Below are 25,245 nucleotides of genomic sequence, written 5' to 3' on the forward strand. Positions count from 1 at the left end.
AAAAACAATAAATATGACAAACAAAATATTTTTAAAAAGACAATTAAGACCGCATACAGTACAAGTAATATGATCAAAAAGAGTATGTATTCTAAAAAGCATGAGATATGAAGAGAGGGATGCTTTCATCGATTAACAAAATGTAGCAGATACAACAAAATACAGCATTGGCCAAAAAAAAAGACAGCAAAGGAAATAGAGTTTAACATAATGCTACAATTTAGTCCTTATCCTCACCAGGCGTGCCGGAGCCTATCCCAGCTGTCAACGGGCAGGAGGTGGGGTACACCCTGATCTGGTTGCCAGCCACTCGCAGGGCACATGGGGACAAACAGTCACACTCACAATCACACCTCGGGGCAATTTAGAGTGTCCAATTAATGTTTTTTTTTTTTGGGGGGGGGGGTGTGGGGGGTGTGGGAGGAAGCCGGAGTGCCCGGAGGAAAGCCACACAGGCACGGGGAGAACATGCAAACTCCAAACAGGTGGGTCCGGAATCGCACCCGGGACCTCAGAACTGTGAGGCCAACGCTTTCTAGCTGAGCCACCGTGCCACCTCTTCAAACATGTATTTAGAAACAGGCGCATAGCCTCAAAAGTAATATCAGCTCATCAAAAGTGAGAATCATCATCAGCGTTTGTATTGGCGCGATGAGTGTAAAGTTATTTCTGCGTTTGCATAGGAGCCTCCAGTCACACATCATGTAGGTGCTATTGCCTCACTGAGAACATTCGCAACGAGCACAAAGTGCAGGGTGTGCCTCATTCCCGCTCTTTCTCAAGATTTGACGCCCTGATGATCGCGTTCGCTATCTGCATCTCGCCGGTGTCATCGCGTCTCGATTGTGTCTACTGCCAGCATGGGGGCGTGAAGGGGGCAGGGTTGGAAAAGGTGAACGTTCAGGTTTTTTGTCGCCCGTCACGCTCGGTTTGTTGTCCCGGGCACAACACGCCTCCGTTCTGTTTCGTCGCTGTCGTTTGCATTCAGCGTGATTCATTAGACCGGCAGCCGGCTCCGTGCGTTCAGCTTGATTAGACCCGATTTGATGAGCGAGTTTTCCGCCCCACAGCCCGCATTAGAGGAAAAAATGGCGCTCGGCTCTCTGTTGTTGTTGTTTCTCCCTTAAAAATACCGCATGCTGTATTCCGGTGGGACGTTCGGGGTTTGGACTTGCACAGCCGCGCATATTGCCCACAATGATGAGTGCGAGTCTGGCCTGTCACCTTTCGGGGTGCTGTTCATGTGTCACGTTGACTTGTTTGACTCCCTCGGGTGTGATTATTCAGTGGCGAGAGAGCGACCTCGAATGAGTCAAATGTGAGCTTTTTCATCCATCACTCGATTCTCTCGGGATGCAAAGTGAGCTATTTTCAGGGAATGTCCTGCTGGAGTTTAAACGCTGCCTTGGCCCTCTAATGGCTGTTTGAGTTCCCAGAGTCTTTGCGCACTTCCGCAAGGTTTTCCCTGCTTGTGGGCCTTCTCCCTTGAAAGGCCAAGGTGGGTGCGCGAGCGTTCTCCTGTCACGATGAATTAAAGTTTATGAGCGCCTATGAGCGGAAATAATCCCGCAGCCATCTACACTGACCTTGTGCTGGATTTCACACTCAAGACTGAGGACAGGACTGCTTAACCCCTGGCACCGTGACCGCATCCTATTGTGCTCAGCAGATTATGTCATTATAAAATTACTCAAAGGTCACCGTTACTCACTTCCTTTCCACCATTGGAATAAAACTGATACCACCCAAGACCCAGATGTGAAGACTCATACGTACATCATGTGTCGCCATAATTTTGACATATGCCACACTTAAGCAATATCACATGAGAGGGATTGATGTTGCGCTGTATTTCATCACAGCTGTGATTCGTTCTTGGGCCAAAGGCCTCAGTGCAACAATTGGACAAGCTCTGCTTATTAGTTAACAGTAATAAGTGATGACAAGTTTTTTTTTGTGTGTATTGATCCAGTGCCCCAATTTGCTCCGCAAACAGTGGCCTTAGCTGTGGGTTTAGCCATTTACATGAGATGCTAACTAGCAAAAGCATCAACGTTAAAATTCACCATAAAAATGTGTCATGAACCAACAGTCCTGGGGGGTGACCCAAATGCAGGACTTCAAAGCAGAGGCATAATGTTCAATGTGGTTGATTCCCAAAACTGGGTTATACACGGTGTAGCAGTCTGACAAGGCAGAAACACAGAAACAGTAGGCTCGTCGGGATCCAAAACACATACGGCAAAATACGATCCTTCTGGGGCAAACCAACAAACTCAACAGGACAGGATCAAACTAAAGGGCACAGAATCGCTGTGACTAGGGTTACTCTAACTTACGCGTAGACGCGGAGAGTCCAACAGGCAGTGAATGCAACTCACTAACGCAAGCCAACGAAATGGCAAATGCCAATGTGAAACAGCTGTGACCGGTGCCAGGTGTCACCGCCCAGAGCAGTGGCCTGGCCACGCCCACTGCCAAGAGGGGCGACAAAATGCAACTAATGAGACTTGTTTGGACTTCTCCCAAAGTGAGTTGGACATATAATGCACTTAAGTTAAGATGTGTCATTCTGTTTCATCATTTATTGGGCATTCCTCATCCAAGCATGTAACCCAGTTTACTCATATCTGTATGAAAAACATTTTCCACATGAAAATGAACTGAAATTGCTCAAGTTGTTCTAGCCCACAAAAAAAAACACGACAATTTGTTTTTGTTGGTGGATCTGTATTTTCTTTTTTTGAATCAATTCATTCAAGCAGTGGAATTCAAAGTTTAACGCAATTGACAGCTCTTAACTTGGAAAAACTCATAAATTGGAGCACTTCTAAGACACTGGAAATGTTATGTGACAGCATTTAACGTTATTTTGAAGAGTAATAAGATGTGGACACAAAGTTTCTCCAAGGGACTTGTAAGTTTTACTCAACTGATCACTTTTTTAACCATACCATTGTAAATTTGTGCCAACAATTTCTGCCAAAGAATTAAAAAAAAAAACATTTTGCAGCATGTTTAAATGCAAATCAGTAAAATATGCCATTTCCCCGCCCGCTCAGAATATTTCTCTCTGTTGAGAAGCAAAAACACATTACATGTACATGCGCCCGAGAGACCACATTAGTTTTGACCTTATTTCTTTTGAAATGCAGACGTTGGGTTTAATCAATGCTTTGGAGAAAGAACTTAAATGGGTCATGAACGAACGGATTTTTTTAGACACCATCTCAAATGGGATTGATGGATTCAAGTACAGTTCAAAGAGTGGAATCTAGTTCCCCATATGTTCCAGCTTCTTCATGTGCCGTTGTGTAACTTTGGAGTTGAGAGGCCTCTCACGTGTGCTATAGCACGCCATCGGACAGTTCATTATCAGACACGATGCACAACTTGTGCCGACCGTGCTTGTTTTGTTTTTTGGGGAGTGATAAATTTGGCTTTCAAAATGGAGGCTTGTAGGGCGCTGGTTCAAGGTTTTGAGAAGGACTAGCCGAACGCACAACACAGATGGCAGGTAACAGCGGAGAGGTGCTCCATTTTTTTACATCTTTTTTTAAAAATCACCGACACTGTAAAAATGATTAGACATAGTTGCTTTTTAAACTGATTAAACGACTAACTTGTACTCAGACTTTTATTTTTGTAGTGTCCAACACATATCTCAATGCAGATATTCCATACAAAAAGTCACACTGACAAAACATCCTTCTTTTTTTTTTGCCCAAGCAAAAACAAGACTTCCTGAGGTCAAAAGAACTTTTTGAAATCATTTTGCTCTACACGGCACACATACAGTCTCTTAGCTCCCAGATAAACATCTACATACTGTACATTCACACACAGAAATATAAAATTTTAAAATTTGAAAGAACCTTGGTTTCACACCTGACGTTCCATGTATATGTTCAAGGAACCAATCAGGTTGCCTACGTGGGACATGTGACCTTCAATCTCCAATCACAAGTCTCAGTTGAATCTGTTAAACATTTTGAATTTTCATAACACACATACACTCTTATATTAAAACTACTAAGTGTCACCCACCAATTCACTAACCATTACTAATGAAGGAGGGCCTGAGTAAAGTGGGGTTTTGTAAAACCAGTACTTTCCGATACTTTGCTGAAAGCATGCATGTTTTTGGAATGTTGCAGGAAGTCGGAGAACTTGAAGACAAGCGCACACAAATACTACGAGAATATACAAACTCATCTAACATCAGAACTGTGAGGCAAATGTGCTAACTGCTGGACCACTGTCCTGCTCCCATCTCATCTAATCTAGTCTCATTTTATTTTAGGCAAAAGTGACGAGGTCCTTGTAGGACTAATCGGCATAAACGTGGCTTCTTTCTCTGATGATTTGGTTGTGTGTGTGTGTGTGTGTGTTTGTGTGCCTACTTCCAGATCCTGGCAATTATCTCCATCCTCTTCATCGTGCTGTCCACCATCGCCTTGTCCCTAAACACGTTGCCAGACCTGCAGGACACTGACGAGTTTGGACAACCCACAGACAATCCTCAGCTGGCCCACGTGGAGGCCATCTGCATTGCCTGGTTCACCATGGAGTACCTGCTCCGCTTCCTCTCCTCCCCCAACAAATGGAAGTTCTTCAAGGGTCCCCTGAACATCATCGATCTGCTGGCCATCCTGCCCTACTACGTCACCATCTTCCTCACAGAATCCAACAAGAGCGTGCTGCAGTTCCAGAACGTCCGACGCGTGGTGCAGATTTTCCGGATCATGCGCATCCTGCGTATTTTGAAGCTGGCTCGCCACTCCACGGGTCTTCAGTCGTTGGGTTTCACGCTCCGCAGGAGCTACAACGAGCTGGGCCTGCTGATCCTTTTCCTGGCCATGGGTATCATGATCTTCTCCAGTCTTGTGTTCTTCGCGGAGAAGGATGAAGAGGACACTAAGTTCAAAAGTATCCCTGCCTCCTTCTGGTGGGCTACCATTACAATGACCACAGTAGGATATGGAGATATTTATCCCAAAACGTTACTGGGAAAGATAGTCGGGGGCTTGTGCTGTATCGCTGGTGTGTTGGTGATAGCCCTGCCGATCCCCATCATTGTCAACAACTTCTCGGAGTTCTACAAAGAACAAAAGAGGCAGGAGAAAGCCATCAAAAGGAGGGAGGCCCTGGAGAGGGCCAAGAGAAATGGCAGCATTATCTCCATGAACATGAAAGACGCCTTTGGCCGCAGCATAGAGCTCATGGACATCATGGCGGAAAGGAGGGATGACAGGACGGGACAGAAAGTGCAAGTGAATCATGTATCGCATAGCCCACAGAAGGGGAAGCCCCAAGTCACGTCTGAAAGGAGTCCCAGTAGCGCCAAGTACAACCTGGAATCAGGTGACCAGGACCAAGTGAAGCCTTCGGGAAGCCCTCAACATCTCAGTGCTCGTACGCTGGAGGAGATGTACGACAACGTGGCCAAGATGCAGCCGCAGTCGGACCTCAACAGCAAGGAAAAGGTGCCGCCGTCTAAAGCCGGCAGGCACAGAGCGGAATTTGAGAAGGGAGCCGTCACGGACGTGAGGAGCATGTCCAGCATCGACAGCTTCATCAGCTGCGCCACCGACTTTCCAGACAGCTCCCGTTTCACCGTTCTCAGCAGGGTCACCTCAACCCTGGAACCCACCTTGGAAATTGAGAATGAAGGAAGTGCAACACCCCTGACAGGAAGGAGCCCCAAGGAGCAACATTGTAACAATCCACTCAAGGGCCCCTCAGTCAGGGTTAGTTTCAGAGGAGGGCGAGATTCAGGGACGGGGGGGCGCTCGGACGGCTCCTCAGTCCAAAGCCCAGAGGTGTCTGTCTACACGACCGCGAGCAGCAGGACGCCCAACAAGAGCCCGGACAACTTACCTGCACACATCTTCACATTCCACGACGCTTCCATCCACAAATTCATCGACGCCGACACGGACGAGGAGGAGCACCTGCACGACGGATCAGTCATCGGCCCGGCACAGAGACTCCTGGACAGGACCGGTCCAAGATTTGGCCATCAGGGAGCCAACCACATGGAGGGGCTCCAGAGGAAGCTGGAGAATCACAGCGCATGGAAGCGGGACGCGGAGGAGAACCACATGGCGGACGTCCGGCCACTTCAGGGAGACAAGAGTCATCCAAAAACGTAAACTTGACGTGAGTGAGTGCACACAGGAACAAGACAATGACAAGCACAGTGAACTTTGATAAACGTGAATATGACTGACATTTCCGACATTTGTAGGAGTATCCAGAAAATACAGCACAACAGATCCTGTGAAGAGACAAAAGTTTTTTCCTTCCTTACTGCTTACTTCTGCATCCATTCATTTAGCTGAAATCCACTCTGTTTTTACGAGAATTTAGCAGGATTTTGTATGAAAAAAATAATGCACTGTAATTAGCAGATGACCGTCAGTTTCGGCATTCCTTTAGAAATATTGTTTTGTTCAGTTACAGTGGTGCCTTGATTTGGGAGTGACCTGAGTTACAAGTTTTACCCAAGTATTACATCGCTCTGCTCGTCTACAAAATATATTATACCCTTGATTAATTAGTTATACAATTATACGCACAGGTACATATTCTTTATCTTCTCCAAAAGATGATTATTATAGCAGCTTACTGCGTCAGTTGTAAAACTCTTCTTCGTGGGATATCTATGTCTGGACTATACTGCCCCCTGGTGGCCAGGGTAAGCACAACAGAAGGAGCAAAATGTGTGGCCGGCCCAGATTGTGGCTTTAAGTGCTTTGAGTTAAAAGCGTGGTCATGAAACAAAATCTTAAGTCAAGGAGACACTGTATTTGATGACATTAATACGGTCATAATTAATACTTATTTTAATGTCTTAATGTTAATTTTCTTAAAAGATTCCTGGGTGTTAGGCAAGAAATGCGAACTAATAGCTCAAGTGAAGCAGTCTGTAGCATTAGATACCGTTTTGTCACTAAATTCTCTTGAGAACATCTGAAAGGCAGGAAAAGCTCGTGTGAACATTTGTACCTTTTGCACTGAGCTTCACCAACACTGCATGAAAAGACTTTTATAGACAAAACCCTTTTTGTTTCCTGAAAAGCCGGAGAATCACTTTAAAATATTAAAGGTATTTCAATCACGGCTGGAATGCGTTGGCTTCGCAGTTCTGAGGTCCAGGGTTCGATTCCGGCCCCGCCTATGTGGAGTTTGCATGTTCTCCCCGTGCCTGCGTGGGTTTTCTCCGGCCACTCTGGGTTCCTCCCACATCCCAAAAACATGCAATGTTAATTGGACACTCTAAATTGCCCGTAGGTGTGATTGTGAGTGCTGCTGTTGTCTGTCTCTATGTGCCCTGCGATTGGCTGGCAACCAGTTCAGGGTGTACCCCTCCTCCTGCCCATTGACAGCTGGGATCGGCTCCAGCACTCCCCGCGTCCCTCGTGAGGATAAGCAGTGAAGAAAATGGATGGATGGATGGATGGATGGATGGATGGATGGATGGATGGATGGATGGATGGATGGATGGATGGATGGATGGATGGATGGATGGATGGATATTTCAAATCACAAGCAAACCTGAAATCATGTGAGTTCGCTGTTGAATGAAAAAGTAGTAAAGTGAGGCCCAAATGTACTCATATTCTTGTCAAATTTTTAGATAGTCATTTGAATATTAATTTATTAATACTTAATAATACCTCCTATATTTTTTACTTGTCCAAACACACATATCCAATTTTTAAATGTAAGCCTATACTGTAGTTACTTAGAATGCTCTAGAATTTCCTGCAAATTTTTGTTTCTCTCAAGTATTAATTGTTTTCAAAAATAAAAAAAAAAGATGATTATTTTTTCAGGAATATCTCACAGCTTCTTACAGTCTTTTGCGACTTTTTGCCATTTGTAGCCAGAGGTTTCACATTCATCAAATCAACTTGAACATAATCTCAATATTTGTCAAAAATAATATTAATTTTGACATGAACATAAAGTATTTATTTTTACATGCTTGTCACTGGACAAGTGGTTTGTTTAATAGGGGAAATTATGATAATGAAACTTTTTTTCCCCCTTTTGGTTTGTCCCCAAAACTGGCCTTAGTTGATGTTGTCTGATGTTTTGTGTCTCAGTTTGAACAGATGGAATATTAAGGAGTGTGCACAGTAATTATTTTTCATAAACCACGTACTTATCGTTACGTCCCTGTTCTCTGTCCCTTAAGTGCGATCTTGAAGCGTGGTTCTGTCCGTTTGTGTTGCAAGTGCAGAGAAACTGTAACGCCGTTTGACTTCCCTCCTCCCAGCCCCAACCCCCCCCCCCCCCCAAAAAAAAAAGAGAGCACCTTGACATGAAAAAAAAAATCAATGTAATCTTGTTTTGATTGTTTGTGTGACGTCATCAAAACGGTGCAGATGGATGTTTAGTAGCGTTGACGTCACGCCGACTGTGCGCGTTGTCGGCGGTGCTCTTGGGCGTCACTTTGTAGCTGGATAGACGACACTGACATTGTGTTGTGTGGATATTGTACAATGTATTACTTCGAAAAGTAGGCTGTTGCAAACGATACCTGTTTATTGTAAAAGGAAGAGAAATTAATTTATATTTTTAAGAGATTTTATAAAAAACGATTAGATACCCAGCGCTAATCTCGTAGTCGTGCATTTCAGTGTACGAAATGCAATATTCTGCCGTCGCGTTTACTAGCCGATATTAAGGAGTAAATACATTTGTAACGTTTGCTTCTGTCTCCTTTTATCCTTTGTGCAATATGAAGAACCAAAGACGACTCCTCTCTGATGCTTTTGTCTGCAGCAAACAGTAGAATAAATGGATGACTTATTTCAGCGAGCTCATTTCTTTTTGTGTGCAAAGCAGGAGAATCGCCGCCTCACTTTTTGATTTCCATACTTCCACTCGATTCCTCACATCCAAACGTGACCCTCGCATCAGGTGAGTCCCAACAAATATAGCCGGTGTTTCCGTAAGAACGCAAACTTTGATGAAAGTGCCTCATTTTGGCATCCTTTTAAATGCCAGATTTTCGTGTTACATCCATAGAACAAACTCAAGACCTGCAGTGGTGATCAAAGGCAATAAAATAATATTCTTGTGCGTTGCCAAACATGCAAAACATCCTGATTTGCATTCAACATCCACACCCCGTCTGTCACGTATGCAGCACATATTTTGTCTTTGGTGTGACAACGAACCATACTTGCTAATGAGTTTCCAAATTGATGAGCAGTCGTTGTGGACATGTAACAACCCATCAGTTTGTTCTTTTTCAAATTTAAATGAATTAGGCCCATGATGTGCGGCACGGTGGAGCAGCTGGTAAAGCGTTGGCCTCACAGTTCTGAGGCCCCGGGTTCAACCTAGACCCACCTGTGTGGAGTTTGCATGTTCTCCCCGTGCCTGTGTGGGTTTGCAACATTAATTGGACACTCTCAATTGCCCCTAGGTGTGATTGTGAGTGTGGCTGTTTGTTTTCATGTGCCCTGTGATTGGCTGGCCACCAGTTCAGGGTGTACCCCACCTCCTGCCCGTTCACAGCTGGGATAGGCCCCAGCATTACCCGTGACCCTCAAGAGGATAAGCGGCAAAGAAACTGGATGGATGAAGGCCCATGATGTAAATACTGGGTAATAATAACATAATAAACGTTGTGACCCAATAACATACCTTTCAGCCAATAACGTAATAACATATCTTATCACTTTATTTACCTTTTTTTTAACCATGCTAGTAATGTAATAACCAGCTGATGATGTAATAAATTCTCATGTTATCAGCTAAAAGTTATTCTATTATAGTTTCGGGACTTTTATTACATTGCGGGCTTTTATTACATGACATAATTCGGATGACCTCTTACCACACATTACCAAGATGCTGTCACACAAAAAAAAAAGAAGAAAAAAAATAAACACTTCCATATACAACTGAAACAGTCAATAAGGCACTAGTGAAATATGTTATTTCTATATCACAGGTGTCAAACTCAAGGCCCGGGGGCCAGATTCGTCCCGCCACATGATTTTATGTGGCCCGCGGAGCCAAATCTAGAATGTCAATTTTGATTGATTCTTACAAAGTCTGTAACAATATTTCAAAATGTCATTGTCATCAAAATTCATGTTGTAAATATGATGAGACGATTAAATATTTTTCTTGCTTCACACGGCCCTCTGAGGTAAGCCGAAACTACAATGCGGGCCGCAAGAAAAATGAGTTTGACACCCCAGTTCTATATGATGTGTGAGACCTCCAGTATATTATACGGGAACATTTCAATATCCCGTGTGAGAGGATTTTAGCATTATGTGAGTGAAGATTTCGCTTGTGTGTATGAGAAAGTTCAGTAGAGTGTGTGAGAGCATTTCAGCGCTTGTGTCAGTGAAAAAAAAATTGTCGGTACAAGGTTCAGTCGTGTGTATGAGCGGGGTAAAAAGTCAGTAGTGCATCTGAGAACATTTTCAATTTTACGCGCATGACAGGAAATCCTGAATTAAGTCCCTGACAGCCCCTCATAAAAAAATCTGAGAATAAATAATATAATGTAATAAATATTTCAATGAGCACTCTTGAACAGCATTTTAACATTCTCGCAGCTCCGATAACAAACAGGTGCAAACTCACCCGGTAAAGTGGACAATCGCTGTTTCCATGGTGACCGGATGGTTCACGTTGGATGTGAGCAAGAGTCTAATTTGGAGTGACAAAGTTTTGCAACGCGACACTTTCTCACCTTGTTGTATGTTTTATGTCATGTAAATATTTTTTCCCAAACCTTATTGAACCAAGGCACACCGCTAAGCAAATGTTATAAAACGACAAAATGGCTGCAATAAATAAAGATGGATACACCGGTTCACTGTAGCATCTGAAATCGGGTGGCAGAGCAATTAAAATCTCCGTCAGGTGAAATGAATCACCTCTAAATTTGTCACGCCGCTGAGAGGTGTTGCTAACAACCTGCCACATTTGAACGATTGAATAAAAATCGGCAAGTATTCAAAATTAGGCTTGTAAAATGTGAATTGTGCAAGGGGGCGGGGGGGGGGTTCTTCTTTCAAACACTGTGGGTGTCTGATGAATACGTTCAATTTTGACCTGTCAAATCAAACACCACTACTAAGATCTAGACAAATGAACATTATGCAAGTACATATTTTAGCCCTAAAACTGTCATATGGCTACTAAACCTCTCTGGTGGCTGGAATTTATCCCTCCAGGTCATCAATGCATGGCCATGGCCATGACAATGACGCACTCTCGTCTTTGCACATTTTTAACCAATTATGTTCAAACAGGTATAATATACTCAGAAACAAATCTGTGAAATCACTTTACGGGGTCTTTAATTGTTATGCCGGTCACAACAGTATACATCACTGGCTTAGATAGATAAACAAAGATTATATTTTTTGTAGTGAATATAATTTTTCGACCAAATGAGCAAAATTGCATAACACAACGGATGATGTCGCAAAGCAGTTGGGAATCACTGATATGGATTATGGATATGGATTAAATTATTATTTGAACACCCTGCTGTATTGCAAGTTCCGCCACTTACAAATCTTGGAGGGCTCTGAATTTTTCATCGTAGGTGCATGTCCACCATGAGAGAGATAATCTAAAAAGAAAAATCCAGAAATCACAATGTATGCTTTTTTAACGATTTAATTTTATGATACAGCTGCAAATAAGTATTTGAACAGCTGTCTATCAGCTAGAATTGTGACATGTGAATAATCCTGGACCTGTTAGTCCCCCTTTAAAAGTCCACCTCCACTCCATGTTTTATCCTGAATCAAATGCACCTGTGTGAGGTCGTAAGCTGCATAAAGACCCCTGTCCAACCCATACAATCAGTAAGACTCAAACTTGTAACATGGCCAAGACCATAGAGGTGTCCAGAGACATCAGAGACAAAATCGTACAACTCCACACGGCTAGAAAGGGGGACGGAGAAACTGCCAAGCAGCTTGGTGAAAAAAAGTCCACTGTTGGAGCAATCATTAGAAAATGGAAGAAGCTAAACATGACAGTCAACCTCAATCAGAGTGGGGCCCCATGCAAGTTATCACCTCGTGGGGTCTCAATGATCCTTAAAAAGGTGAGGAATCAGCCCAGGAGTACACGACAGGACTTGGTCAATGACCTGAAAAGAGCTGTGATCACCGTTTCCAAGGTCACTGTTGGTAATTCAGTAAGACGTCATGGTTTGAAATCATGAATGACACAGAAGGTTCCCCTGCTTAAACCAGCACATCGCAAGGCCCATCTTAAGTTTGCCAATGACCATTTGGATGATACAGAGGAGTCATGGGAGAAAGTTTTGTGGTCAGATGAGACCAAAATGGAACTTTTTGGTCATAATTCCACTAACCAGTGTTTGGAGGAAGACGAACGATGAGTTCCATCCCAAGAACACCATCCCTACTGTGAAGCGTGGGGGTGATAGCATCATGCTTTAGGGGGTTTTTTCTGCACATGGGAAAGGAAAACTGCGAGAGGATAACTGCAGCCATGTATTGCGAGATTTTGGGGAACAACCTCTTTCCCTCAGTCAGAGCATTGAAGATGGGTCGTGGCTGGGTCTTTCAACATGACAATGACCCGAAGCACACAGCCAGGAAAACCAAGGAGTGGCGCCGTAAGAAGCATATCAAGATTCTGGCGTGGCCTAGCCATACACTAGAAGAAGGAGCTAAAACTCCGTATTTCTCAGCGACAGCCCAGAAACCTGTCTGAGCTATGATGAAGATTTAGATCTTTGTGCAGGAGTGGGCCAAAATCCCTCCTGCAGTGTGTACAAACCTGCTGAACAACTACAGGAAACGTTTGACCTCTGTAATTGCAAACAAAGGCTACTGTACCAAATATTAGGTTTTATTATGGCTTTCTCAGGTTTTCAAATACTTATTTGCAGCTGCATCATACAAATAAATTGTTAAAAAAAATCATACATTGTGATTTCTGGATGTTTCTCTTTAGATTATCTCTCTCATGGTGGACATGTACCTACGATGAAAATTTCCGACCCCTCCATGATTTTTAAGTGGGAGAACTTGCAATATAGCAGGGTGTTCTATACATATATATATATACACATAATATATACATACACACACATATATATATATACATATATATATATATATATATATATATATATATATATATACACACACACACACATACATATACTTTTTTTTTTTTTTGCTAATTCCAAAACACAAAATTATCTTCTTGAGTAAATTAGCCAACCGAGAATGATTACAGCATATCCAGCCACAAACTGTAAATTTTTATCTTGCCACATAGAAGCACCGAAGGTGAAACGGGAATGGGACCGGAACAAGTGGAGCCGTCAGCCCAATTACGCCCGACATCCGTGATGAGTGTGGCGCGGTCTCCTTTGAATCACAAGGCCACGACTTGCACTTCTCGCCCTCCTTTGGAAACAAAGATGGGGGGGCTGGGGGGGCAACACACTGTCGTTGTAAAGTATAGCTCCATGATACGCACAGCGCTCATGCAGCCCATTTTTCATGATCAAAACTGCTCAGGTGGTTTGCGCAGAGTGACGGTGCAAAAATTGCCTCCGGGTTGAAACATCCTTTGTGAGGATGTGTGATCATTCTATAAATATCATGGCAGGCATTCAACTGCACGGTCTGGGACGGCAGCGGAGGCTCAGTTACGCCGATGTCTTTGGACAAAGTTCCGTGGAACAAACTTTTCAACTTACAGGAAACGATACAAGCGCTCAATGGGATGGGAGATTTATTGCAGCTCAACTGTTAAATCCGCATACATTCTGCACAACGGAGGGGGCGGTGTGTATTATTTGAATATATCTTTTATTAACCTAGTGAAACTTTGGGGCTGTCATGGTGGGTGACTGGTTAGCACATCTGGTTCACAGCTCTGAGGTTCAAATTCCAGCCTCACCTCTGTGGAGTTTGCATGTTTCCCTGCTGCTGGTGTGGGTTTTGCTGGGTACTCTGATTCAAAAATAATTAATAAGTTCATTTATTCATTTTCGAACCTGCTTATCCTCACAAGGATCGCGGGAGTCCTGGAGCCTATCCCAGCTGTCATCGAGCAGGAGGCGGGGTACACCCTGAACCGTTTGCCAGCCAATCGCAGGGCACATGAAGATAGACAACAGTCACATTCACCTCGGGGAGAACATAAAAACTCCACACAGGCTGGCCTCGGATTCGAACCCCAGTCCTCAAAAGTGTGAGGCCAACGCCCTAACCAGATGATCCACCATGCCGCCCAATTAATAAGTATAAGTTTTGTTTTGTTTTTGTGTGAAAAACAGACTGTCAAATTGCTGCGGTGCGGAGGCGGACCCAAATGCAGGACTCCCAGGCAAAGGCATAATGTTCATCGGGTTTTATTCTTACCTAAAGAGATGCACAATTACACAGTCCAAGAAAGCAGGATCCAAAAAATGAGAAACAGGGTTCAAGGATTATGACGTAACGGGGTAACCCGGGAAGCGGCGAAGCATACTCACCAACACAAAGCAATGAACTGGCAAATGCGAGTGACAAAAACTCCAACTTAAATGCCCGTCTATTTCCAGTCCCAATGTGAAACAGCTGTGAGCGGACAGGTGTCACCGGCCAGGGCAGTGGCATGGCCACGCCCCTCTTGGCAGTGGCCAACCCTTGCTCGTGACACAGACTGATGGTTTGGAAATTTAGCAGTTGTCTAAAATGAAATCTCAATGGCAGTCTCATATGATAATGGCTTTATTTTTTTTTTTTTCAGGCTTATTTGCAAAAATTTTTCAGCTTCACATTGAAATAGCGTTTTTTACATTTGACTTTGAAGGGTCCACTTTAATGTGAATACTGAATGCAGCAATGTGAAGTCCACATTGTGTTGAAGAATCTGTATAAAGGAATGTTGACAAAAACTATAGCAGTGTGGTTTAGGAAAACACAGCCATATCACAAATTATAATGGGGTGTCTACACTTTTGCAACCACATGATCGCAATTGTTCATTATTAAGTCAGGCCAATGGAGGAAAAATGTTTTGACATGATTTATCTTTTTTACAGGAATAGCGAAAACCTGTCATCTGAACAGGGGTGTGTCGACTTTTAATATTCCAATTTCTCATCCTTAGTCATTCCATGTGGGAGGAATAACTAGTTGTCGCACTAGTTTTGTCCACACGTCACGCATAAAGAGGTCGTAATGAGAACGGGTGGGAGTGCCCCACACTGCAGGTTCATTAGTATTCGTCGCGCCGTCACACGTACGTTCGTTAGTGACAAATCTGTGAGCCTCTCGTCAGAAGCCTCCCTCGAAAAACAGAACATAATCTACTTAAATGATTACTTAATTCTCTTATGGATTCATTTCCGGTGTCCTTGCTCGTTTTTATACCCTCGTGTTCTATTGTCGCGTGTCAATATAGTGTATTACTGTGTTATTATTTATCCATTTTTGCTTTTTGAGCTGAGACGCACGAGACGCCACGCAAGCGATTTAAGACAAAAACACTCACAAATACAGGACTGTCCTCAATTGAATTCATACAACCAGCCTTTATCTTCAGGGAGGACGTAACCGCTTCATTGTGTCGATCTCCACTGCTGCTTTTTATGTCGAACAAAATGTTTGTTGTTGTTGTTGTTGTTGTTGATGTTGACAAACAGTGTACCAGTTAACTTTGTAGTGTTATTTTTGGAGTTCGAGTTCAACATATTTAGTGTTGTTTGACAGATTGACCTTGTAAACACTGCTGACGATTTCATCCGAAACTGTCTAATGGTGAGCAGTTCTGAAGCAAGCACGCTCGCGCCTGTGTGCGTCTAAGAACATAATCATTGGGTGACGTTGGTAACTGTATTTTCCTAAACAACAGCACTCCCTTGTGGTCTTACATAAGCACTTATTTCATCAAACGGATGGATGGATGGATGGATGGATGGATGGACAGAGAGAGAGGAAAGAGAAGGGGTACAGATAATATAAACTCACTTCTTAAAATGTTTAAACCAGGGGCGTCAAACTAATTTTTCTCGCGGGCCGCATTGTAGTTCCGGCTTCCCTCAGAGGGCCGTTGTGACTGCGAAACAATAAAAGTATTTAATCATCTCATCATATTTACATCATCAATTTATGAACTAGTTTTGGAATCAGAAATCAAGGGCAATGTGTTTTTTGACTGGTAACACAAAAATGCTTGTAATATCTCTAATTTATCATTTATGATAATGACATTTAGAAATTTTGGTACATATTTTGCAAGAAAATTGACACTCTATTTGGCTCCACGAGCCACATAAAATTATGTGGCGGGCCGAATCTGGCCCCCGGGCCTTGAGTTTGACACTTGTGGTTTAAGCTAATACTACACAACCGTAAATGAAAAGTTAAAGCATCACTGTCATGCTTATAAACATTCTAAAATAGATATTGTAATGAATAATACATGTAACATAATTCACTTCAATGTCTATACGAGAAGATAGATATGAGCGGAGAGCACGTCATCTATCCGCGAAGTTGCGGAAGTTTCATTCGACATCCAAGTGGTAGCCAAAATGCCTGCAACGTCTGTCCATTACGTCACACCGGGACATCTGCCATTCAAAACACGCTGTGCCACCTAATATGGGACACGCAAGCTCCTTTCAAAGAAGGCAAAACGTCACAATCGAGTGCAGCGACTGGGGGCAATATTATCCTATTGTTTCGAGCCATATTTAGATGATATGATATCACTTCTAACTAACAACAGACTCCCAGACGGTATGTATGAGCCACCCTGGCCGAAGCCGTCTGCGGTGGACCCGGCGCCAACGGGCACATCGACACATTTAGCACCCCTGACTTACGTACGCGGATCTTTTGTTACGTTCTGAGATGATTACATCCCCCAACTATTTTTTTTTTTTTTTTTAGTATCTCTATATACCTGTTATTTGCAACCCACAAAGCTCTTGTCCTTTGCACCTGTGCAATCCATTTTTCACGACGAAGCAGGTCTTTTTTTAAAAGTATGAAGAGTAAATCCATCCTCCCCAGTGTTCGAACAATATCCAGCAATACAACCAGACAGCATTTTGGCTAACACGAAGGAACAACGAGCTACCTTCCAGCATGTAAAACTTGCACAAACAGACGAGCCAGCCTGAGTGTGCTCCTGCTGTTAACGTCACTTCCTGTTTCTTCTCCAAAACAAATCCCTCAAGAGGATTTTCATGGCGGGAGTTACAAAAAGCAGTATACGTCAAAATCATGTTTTGTGGTGAAAAAACGCATGGGTTCATATCACCTGCCGTTTTTTCATTAATAATATCCTAAAAATCATGCATTACATGACAGTGGGGCTTTAAGATTACCTTTTTGATTGAATAACTGCTTGACCTTCCTTTGGCAGCAAAAACCTGAACCAAACATTTTCCAGTAGCTGCACATCAGGCGTGCACAACGATCAGGATGAATTTCGGACCATTCCTCTTTACAAAACTGTTTCCTGGGAATTGTGGTGTAAACCGCTCTCTTGAGGTCACACTACAGCACCTCAAATGGGTTGAGGTCAGGTTTTTGACTGGGCCACTCGAGAACACTTATTTTCTTCTTCTGGTGCCATTCACTTGTCCTCCTGCAACACGTATCCTCTTTCTAAGGTTCTTGTTCCTGCCATCATTATAAAACTTCTCAGAAGATTTTGCCCTTTAGTAGAAAATTTGTCTACCAACAGACTGATCAACATCGAGACTTTTAGATATCCTTATGTAACCTTTACCAATTTTACACATGTAATCAGTTCTTAATCGTAAGTCTTGTTTGAGTGAGGCATGGTACACATCAAGCAATGATTCTTGATAACTCTTGAAAACGGTTTTCTAGTGGGTGGAGCATCGGGAAGCCACACCTCCAGTTTTGGCTCGTTGGTTGGATCCCAGGTTGACTGACACCTGACTGATAAACTCTTTTTCTTACATCCTGTGAATGTTTACGTCAGACAGTATCCAATATTTAAAAAAAAAAAAAAAAAAACAGGAACAGGAAACACTTGTTTATTCTTACACATTTATGACCAATTTATCCAGAAATTTAAGAAATTCCAAATGTTCACAAACGTTTAGATTTTACCAGAATGTCCAGAAATGATCCTGTTGAGTGTGTGTGGAATAATAATTGGAATTCTGAACTTTCTCAGAGCTATTTTGGGATTGTTGTGTCCGTTATGATCCACATTTTTCAAAGAATTAACACAGTCCACTAAAGACACAACTCGAGACTTTTCTCCAGATTACACAAACACTATTAACTACTACTACACTACGTAAAAACTGTAGTGGTTGTTTTCATCGCAAAAAGTGCACATTTGCCTGATTATTCATGAGGGGAAAAACGTACATATTTGGGATTTGTGTAAACTTGGTAAGGTGTATATTATGAGATAATTTATTTTACACATAACTCTAGAAATGGAATTTTGAGAGAATGTGCATGAAAGCACATGCAACACTTTTAAAAATCTAATTCAGACAGATGGAGGATAGAGGTGATCATCCATCCATCCATTTTCTTTGCTGCTTATCCTCACGAGGGTCGCGGGAGTGCTGGAGCCTATCCTAGCTGTCAACGGACAGGAGGCGGGGCAGACCCTGAACTGGTTGCCGGCCAAACGCAGGGCACATCAAGACAAACACCCACAATCACAATCATACCTACGGGTAATTTAGAGTGTCCAATTAATGTTGCATATTTTTGGGATGTGCGAGTAAACCGGAGTACCCGGAAGAAACCCACGCAGGCACGGGGAGAACTTGCAAACTCCACACAGGCAGGGCCCGGATTGAACCCTGGACCTCAGAACTGTGAGGCCAACTCTTTCCACCTGATTCACCGTGCCGCATCGATTTAATCATTAAATGAAACTAAAATTTGCTTATATTTTGAAGGAGTGGCGAAGTTGAAACAGGCATTGTACTTATCTATACAGTATATATGTACATAAAAAAATGTACTCAAGTGGGGTTTTTTTTTGGATAAGGAAACTGCGAAGAACCGATTTTAATACAGTGATGCTGCTTAATGTAAAAGCACATTATAGCAGAAACTTTCAATTACCACAATATTAAATGTTAACTAGCATTTTTTTAAATTATATATCAGCAAATGCTTGTCAATACCACAATTCAGATAATTACTCATTTTAATGACAATATTCGCAACTGCAGTTCAGGCACATTATCACGCTGCATTTTTTAAATCCTAATATTGCGTTCATTGGAAAGAGAAGGGGGGGTGTATTGGTTATTTTGACCATTTTCATTCAATGCCAAAAAAAAAAAGCGTTAAAATACATTATTTGTATTGTGGGAGGGGGGGGGGGTTGTCAGCAGACTATACAAAAAAGAAAAATGTTCCTCTCCCTCAAAACGGATAATTTTCTACTCCCCCACTTTACTAGCAAAAGAATGTCACCAGATGCTTGCACATTCATATATACTATGTTAATAACAACAATAAAGATTTTTTTTTTTTTTTTTGGGGGGGGGACAGTACGTCATTTGCATAATGCTTATGATTCTCTCGGGAAAACACATTTTGAACAAATAATCTCCGCCTGAGCGGAGTTACGGCCGCTCACGGGTTTGTCGCTCACTTTGTGACATTGGACAACAAAAAGCTTGTTCTACTGGCGCCCACTCAAAGCCTTAATCCGGTTATATAAAATGTGCTCGCAATCCGCGCCGCACCACGACAAAGAAGTTCTGGGCGGTCACGCCATGATCATCCTCGTGGACCTGCTGCTGATGCTCATCGACCTGACCTACGCCATCCTGGCCGCCGTCGTGCAGACCTTCCTGCGGCCGAGGCTGAAGAGCATCGACGGGGAGCTGTGTCTGATCACCGGGGCCGGGGGCGCCCTGGGCCGCCTCTTCGCCCTGGAGTTCGCCAAGGAGGGCGCCCGCCTGGTCCTGTGGGACTGCAACGCGGCCGCCAACGAGCGCACCGCCCAGCTGGCCCGGGAGCTCGGCGTCAAGGTGCACGCCTACACCGTGGACCTGTCCCGCCGGGAGAGCATCTACAAAGCCGCGGACCGGGTGAGGACGGAGGTCGGGGACGTGTCCATGCTGGTGAACAACGCTGGGGTGGTGGCCGGCAGGAGGCTGCTGGAGTGCCCCGATGAGCTGCTCGAGCGCACCCTGCTCGTCAACTGCCACGCTTTATTCTGGGTGAGACTCCGCCCGGGTTCCTTCACTGTCACAAAAGTACACTCCGTGCCTCGGTGGGTCCCCTTGTGTTAGTAATAATCATCATCATCATCATCATAAATAGAGATTCAACGTTTACTTGCATTCCATAAAATTGCGGGTGGAAAAGGGTAAAAACACTCCAGTATACTCAAGTAAAATCTTCAGGTATTTTCTGACAATGTTTTGAGTTTTTAACCCTTACATTAATGATGTGATATCCATACTTCTTTCAACTCAAACTATAATTATAATACTCAAGGTGCTTTGGAGGTATTTTGTAACAGCCTCAATTGCATACAGTGTTATTTAGAAAGGTCACGTTTGTACACAACACAGGGCTCTATATTGCAACATCAGATCTTTAGAGGGTCATAGACCAGATATAAAATTCGAAAACAGTTTAGTTCTTATTTGGCATAACATAGAACCTTATAGTTGGTTCTAGGGCCACTGCGAATGGCCGCTAAATAGTACCCAAAGCGGTTCCTCTACATACAAGCCAAGGAAAGCAGTTTTGGGTACACTTTAGATCTTTTTTTGTTTGTGTGTGTGTGTGTGTGGGGGGGGGGGGGGGGGGGAACTCACTTACAAGTTGGTCAACCTCTTCTGATGACTACTCAATGCAAAAACCCCCAAAAAATGTTTAGTCTACTGCGGTTGAGATGTTGAGGACTAATGAGGCGTGGAAAAACAAGGACAGCAGTGACATGGAGGAAAATGAACAACAATGATGCAGCAGATTCATCCAAGAAAGATAGACGAATATAAGCAGGATCAAAGAATTTAGCTTGCAGCAAAGCGGTGTCCAGGGATTGTTGCCCCCCTCTGTACAAGCACAAATGCAAGATAAAAATAAGGAAACTATTTGGTGTACAGACGTTTCCCCCCTAGTTATGCAAAGTATAAAAAGAGGTACTCTACGATCAAATAAAAACTATGAAATCTATTGAAGTACAAAAGTATACTTATTTCCTGTCAATTATATAATACTCGTTTTGCTAACTTGGCAAAACTTTGCACACAAAATGATTTCCCCTTTGGCTTCGTGTTCATACTGAGAAATAAGTCAAATACATTACTGGACACAGCTGCATAACTAAAACAAAACATGACCAAAATTGGGGAAGAAATACACACCTTACCAATGTGTATTATCAGATAAGACTGCTATTTTTTTAAACACCAAAAGATGGTGATTAATAGGTTTGCAATCCATTTCCCGTCAATCATTTTAGGAGCCTGTCAAAGGCCATGGCTGGGGAATATCTTGCTTCTCTAAACCTGTTGTGTCATCATCGTTAATGTTCCCTTACGTTGCTGCTTTTTAAAAATTAAAAATGTATTTTAAGAATCCAAATATAATATATAATTCGTACAATACAATATATATAAATAACGTTAATTTATTATAAAATATTGAAAAATAATCAATGTATATATTAATTTATTACAAATTTATTTCTCATTTATTTTAAAATTTAATTTACATTTAATTTAAAATCATTCATAATTTATATATTTATACAGGACCCCAAGTCTTAATCAAGATTTCAACCACAGCTGACTTTACCTCTCTCTAGCTACATTTATTTTTAGTGTCATCATCCGCATAGGTTGAAAAAAATATGTTCACAAATTAAGGAATATAAATACCTGTTTTCAAATGGAGTAAAAAGTAATTGAAAACAAAAAAAACTCAAGCACAAATAAGTGAAAAACAATATGTAAGATTTTGCACTTCGTTACGTCCCATAAGTGTTTATGCGGTTGCATCTAAGGGAACCGCAACCGCAATCTACTCGCCTGACACGAATTATGCAACATCTATTCAGTGGGTATTTGTGCACCGGAGTGTGAAGGAGGCAGCCTCTCCGTAGCATCCACGTGAGGCCTTCACGGTCCATGTGGACAGCCCCTGACTGCATGTACAAGCAAGGGTGGGAAAACCTGTGCGCTCAAGCACTACATTTTTTTTTTTTTTTAAATTGACAGATTGTCCAGACTATTCTTGGAAGAGGTTGGGGGAAAAAATACATGGAACAAATATTGCAAGAATCTTAATAAAATCTAAAATTAGAATATGGTAGAAATTTTCATTTATTTCAATCCTGAGGATAAAAATACAGATTAAAAATAATGTGTATCACAATCTTTCTCATTCTGAACTGAAATACCTAACCAAATTAAGCTTTTGACACTATTCCGAGATGTACCTGTATATGCTTGGCGGGTCGGATTCAAGAACAGAGCGGCCAGCATATGGCGCGCAGGCCATACTTTGCACACATCTCCTGTCTAGTACCCATGACGACAACCAGTTAAAGCATGTGACTCATGTTGATCCTCTTAAAGGTCTGGTGCTAAATTATGAAAGCTCATTATAACAGCATAACATATTCACACATCAATAAGGACATTGGCATTTTCGTATTGGATACAAGAGTTGTATTTAATATTTTGTTCTTCTCTTGCCATGTTTATTATTGTAATGCAAAAACTATGATGAAGCGCAGAACTGGGCTACTTCAGGGTGAACAGTTTTTGAATGTCACCCCTGTGTGTTTCGTAACATAATCTTTTTAAATGAGCTATTGGAGGCCACACTAAATTACTTTTCATAACTCAGATGACCAAGGCCTTCCTGCCTCAGATGAAAGTGAAGAACCACGGTCACATTGTAACTGTTGCCAGCGCCCTCGGGCTATTCAGCACCGCATGTGTGGAGGTAAGACAAGCAAAATTCACCACGTCTCTAAAGAGTAGTTACGAGTAGCACTTGTGGTACCGGGGCTCACTGCAGTGACACAGAAGAATAGAGCTGTGCACATTTCTGAATACCGTAATTTCCGGACTATGAACCGCGACTTTTGTCACACACTTTCAACCCTGCGGCTTATCCATTGATGCTTTTTTTCCCCTAACGCCCGGGAGGGGCACTCGAGCAGAAAAGGTAAGAGTGAGACAGGTGGAATATATGTGTCGAGGAAGACGCAAGTTTAATGTAACTTCGCGCTTTGTGCATGAATGGACCATCATCATGGAAAATGCGAGAAGAAATGCATATGACGCAGCTTTCAAGTTAAAAGCAATCGAGCTGGCCGATAAAGAAGGAAACAGCACTGCCGCATGTAAACCTGGCATCAATGAATCGATGGTGAGACGCTGGAAACGGCTGGAGCAATTTAAAAAGACGAAAAAAGCTTTCAGAGGTAACAAAAGCAGGTGCCCTGAACCTTGTTGCTGCGTCTCAGTGACTTTTACCGGTATGTTTTTTTTTTTTTTTTTTTACCCAGCCCTTTTAGTGCCGTTACTGGAGCGTCACAGGCACTGTTTGGAAAGAAAAGCTAAGGTATATTATTAAAATTTTGAAAACTCTGTGTACCGTCTTTCTTTGTAAATATCTCATGTTTCAATGTGGGCACATGCGGCTTATGTATGTACAACATGTTTTTTTCCTTTTAAAAAAATGTAGCGGGTGAGACTTATAATCGGGTGCGGTTTATAGTCCCGAAATTACAGTACTGTTGTATTTTATATAAACTCCTATTTGATCTTTCAAAACAGTTTGTCTCCAATTTATTATTATACTTGGGGAGGAGTGAAGTATTTCTCAAGGTGGTAATTGATGTAAATACTTTGAGAACTGCTCGACTCCATACAGTTAAAATTAGCAGGTGCAGCTTTGGTCTGACAGTAATTAATTAGACAGCTGTGATTCAATTGTAAAAGTACGCAAAGCACTTGTCTCAATGCTTATTCATCACATCATCAATATCGTTCACCATCATTATAATTTTTTGGGGGGTGTTCCTGCCAGCTTGCTCTGTGGCATTTTTGGTACAATGAAGGTCTCTACTCCAATTTGTCAAGGAAACAGCATGGTAACTGGGACTTGCGCATATTATTGTTTTGACAGGAACACACACCTTGAGTTCTGCCTAGCAACAAGGGGCCATGCAAATGAGTGTGTAGGAGGATCATGAAAAATTCTATTACATTTTTGTGGCTGCATTTAAGTTGTAAATCCGAGTTGTTCATACATTTCTATTGGAAGACAAAATAAGGGAATAAAGAAGCATAACTAAATGGATGGCACACCAACAAACGTTTTCATTTCATGATATTGACCCCATTTCCTGCAGGATTACTGTGCCAGTAAATTTGGAGCAGTTGGTTTCCACGAATCACTGACCCATGAGTTGCTAGCAGAGGACTTTGATGGAATTAAAACAACTCTAGTTTGCCCTTACATAGTGGAGACGGGGATGTTCGCAGGATGTGAGATAAGGTGGAATTCTATTGCAGTTCATTTTATTTCCTTGCTGACATTGTTCAGTTAGGGCAGTGATGCTCACGCCTCTGCTTCTCGAATCAATCTCCGTTTTAGGAAGGAGCTGCGCAGTTTAATCCCACCATTGGAGCCTCTGTACACCGTTCAGCAGTCCATGACAGCCATTTTAGCAGAACAGCAAATGATCTGCATCCCTCGGCTTATGTACATCCCATTTTTGACCAGAGCGTAAGTACGGCTCATTTTTCACACGACCTCCTCCAAACAGACGACAAATACATTCACGATATGTGACCAAGGTGGCAAATAATTGTGGTGTACTCTCCTTTCTTTGTAGTTTACTACCATGGGATGCAAATGTAGCCACGTATCGCTTCATGGGAGGAGACAAATGTATGCTGCCCTTCATCAAGAATGTTGAACAGAGGACATCTAATGGCCATATAAAAGCATCCTGAGACGACCTTCATTTTCTACAGTAATATAAAGTGGATTTCTTTTTTTGCTGAAATTGAATGTATGATTACATCTACAGTGAAAACTATTTTTACATGAAACCTCAGAACCCAATAGCAATAAAATGAGTGATCATTTGGTCTCCATTATTGCAGTTAAATAAATGCAGTTCAGATATTTCTCACCTTTAAGCACCCCAAAATAAGGAGATGTAAAACCATTTTATTCACATTGGAGAATATGATGGACATAC

The 25,245-nt window shown here is 42.4% G+C and overlaps 2 protein-coding genes across 5 annotated transcripts in view; both read left to right on the forward strand.

Moving 5' to 3' along the window:
* Window positions 1-7,125, forward strand: part of LOC133508134 (potassium voltage-gated channel subfamily B member 1-like) — a 42,249-nt gene extending 35,124 nt beyond the window's left edge. Inside the window, exons 1-3 of one of the 2 annotated variants that reach the window (XM_061833920.1) lie at window positions 1,995-2,530; window positions 4,158-4,229; window positions 4,410-7,125. In XM_061833920.1, the coding sequence (XP_061689904.1) occupies window positions 2,495-2,530; window positions 4,158-4,229; window positions 4,410-6,155 (1,854 nt within the window). In that variant the 5' untranslated portion in view covers window positions 1,995-2,494 and the 3' untranslated portion in view covers window positions 6,156-7,125. Of the gene's footprint in view, window positions 1-1,994; window positions 2,531-4,157; window positions 4,230-4,409 lie in introns of those variants that run through there. The other variant, XM_061833919.1, reaches the window with a different exon arrangement.
* Window positions 7,126-8,823: 1,698 nt separating this feature from the next.
* On the forward strand, window positions 8,824-25,183 carry LOC133508135 (retinol dehydrogenase 10-B-like). Of its 3 annotated transcripts, none has more exons than XM_061833923.1 (6): window positions 8,824-8,934; window positions 19,758-20,224; window positions 22,872-22,970; window positions 24,388-24,533; window positions 24,633-24,764; window positions 24,874-25,183. In XM_061833923.1, the coding sequence occupies exons 2-6, from the start codon at window positions 19,775-19,777 to the stop codon at window positions 24,992-24,994; spliced, it is 948 nt and encodes a 315-aa protein (XP_061689907.1). In that variant the 5' UTR covers window positions 8,824-8,934; window positions 19,758-19,774; the 3' UTR covers window positions 24,995-25,183. The 3 variants fall into 3 exon arrangements, with proteins under 3 accessions (XP_061689907.1, XP_061689906.1, XP_061689905.1); XM_061833922.1 differs by having other exon boundaries at window positions 8,826-8,934; window positions 19,755-20,224; XM_061833921.1 differs by lacking the exon at window positions 8,824-8,934 and having other exon boundaries at window positions 19,386-20,224.
* The last annotated feature ends 62 nt before the right edge of the window (window positions 25,184-25,245 follow it).

Source organism: Syngnathoides biaculeatus, chromosome 10 (assembly GCF_019802595.1).
Source record: "Syngnathoides biaculeatus isolate LvHL_M chromosome 10, ASM1980259v1, whole genome shotgun sequence".
Taxonomy (NCBI): domain Eukaryota; kingdom Metazoa; phylum Chordata; class Actinopteri; order Syngnathiformes; family Syngnathidae; genus Syngnathoides; species Syngnathoides biaculeatus.

Excerpts from the sequence above, each read along its gene's own strand:
- LOC133508135 (XM_061833921.1), top strand. The coding sequence starts at position 19,721 with ATGTGCTCGCAATCCGCGCCGCACCACGACAAAGAAGTTCTGGGCGGT. Across the intron at positions 20,225-22,871 it reads ACTGCCACGCTTTATTCTGG|ATGACCAAGGCCTTCCTGCC; the intron begins GTGAGACTCCGC and ends TTCATAACTCAG. Across the intron at positions 24,765-24,873 it reads ATCCCATTTTTGACCAGAGC|TTTACTACCATGGGATGCAA; the intron begins GTAAGTACGGCT and ends CTTTCTTTGTAG.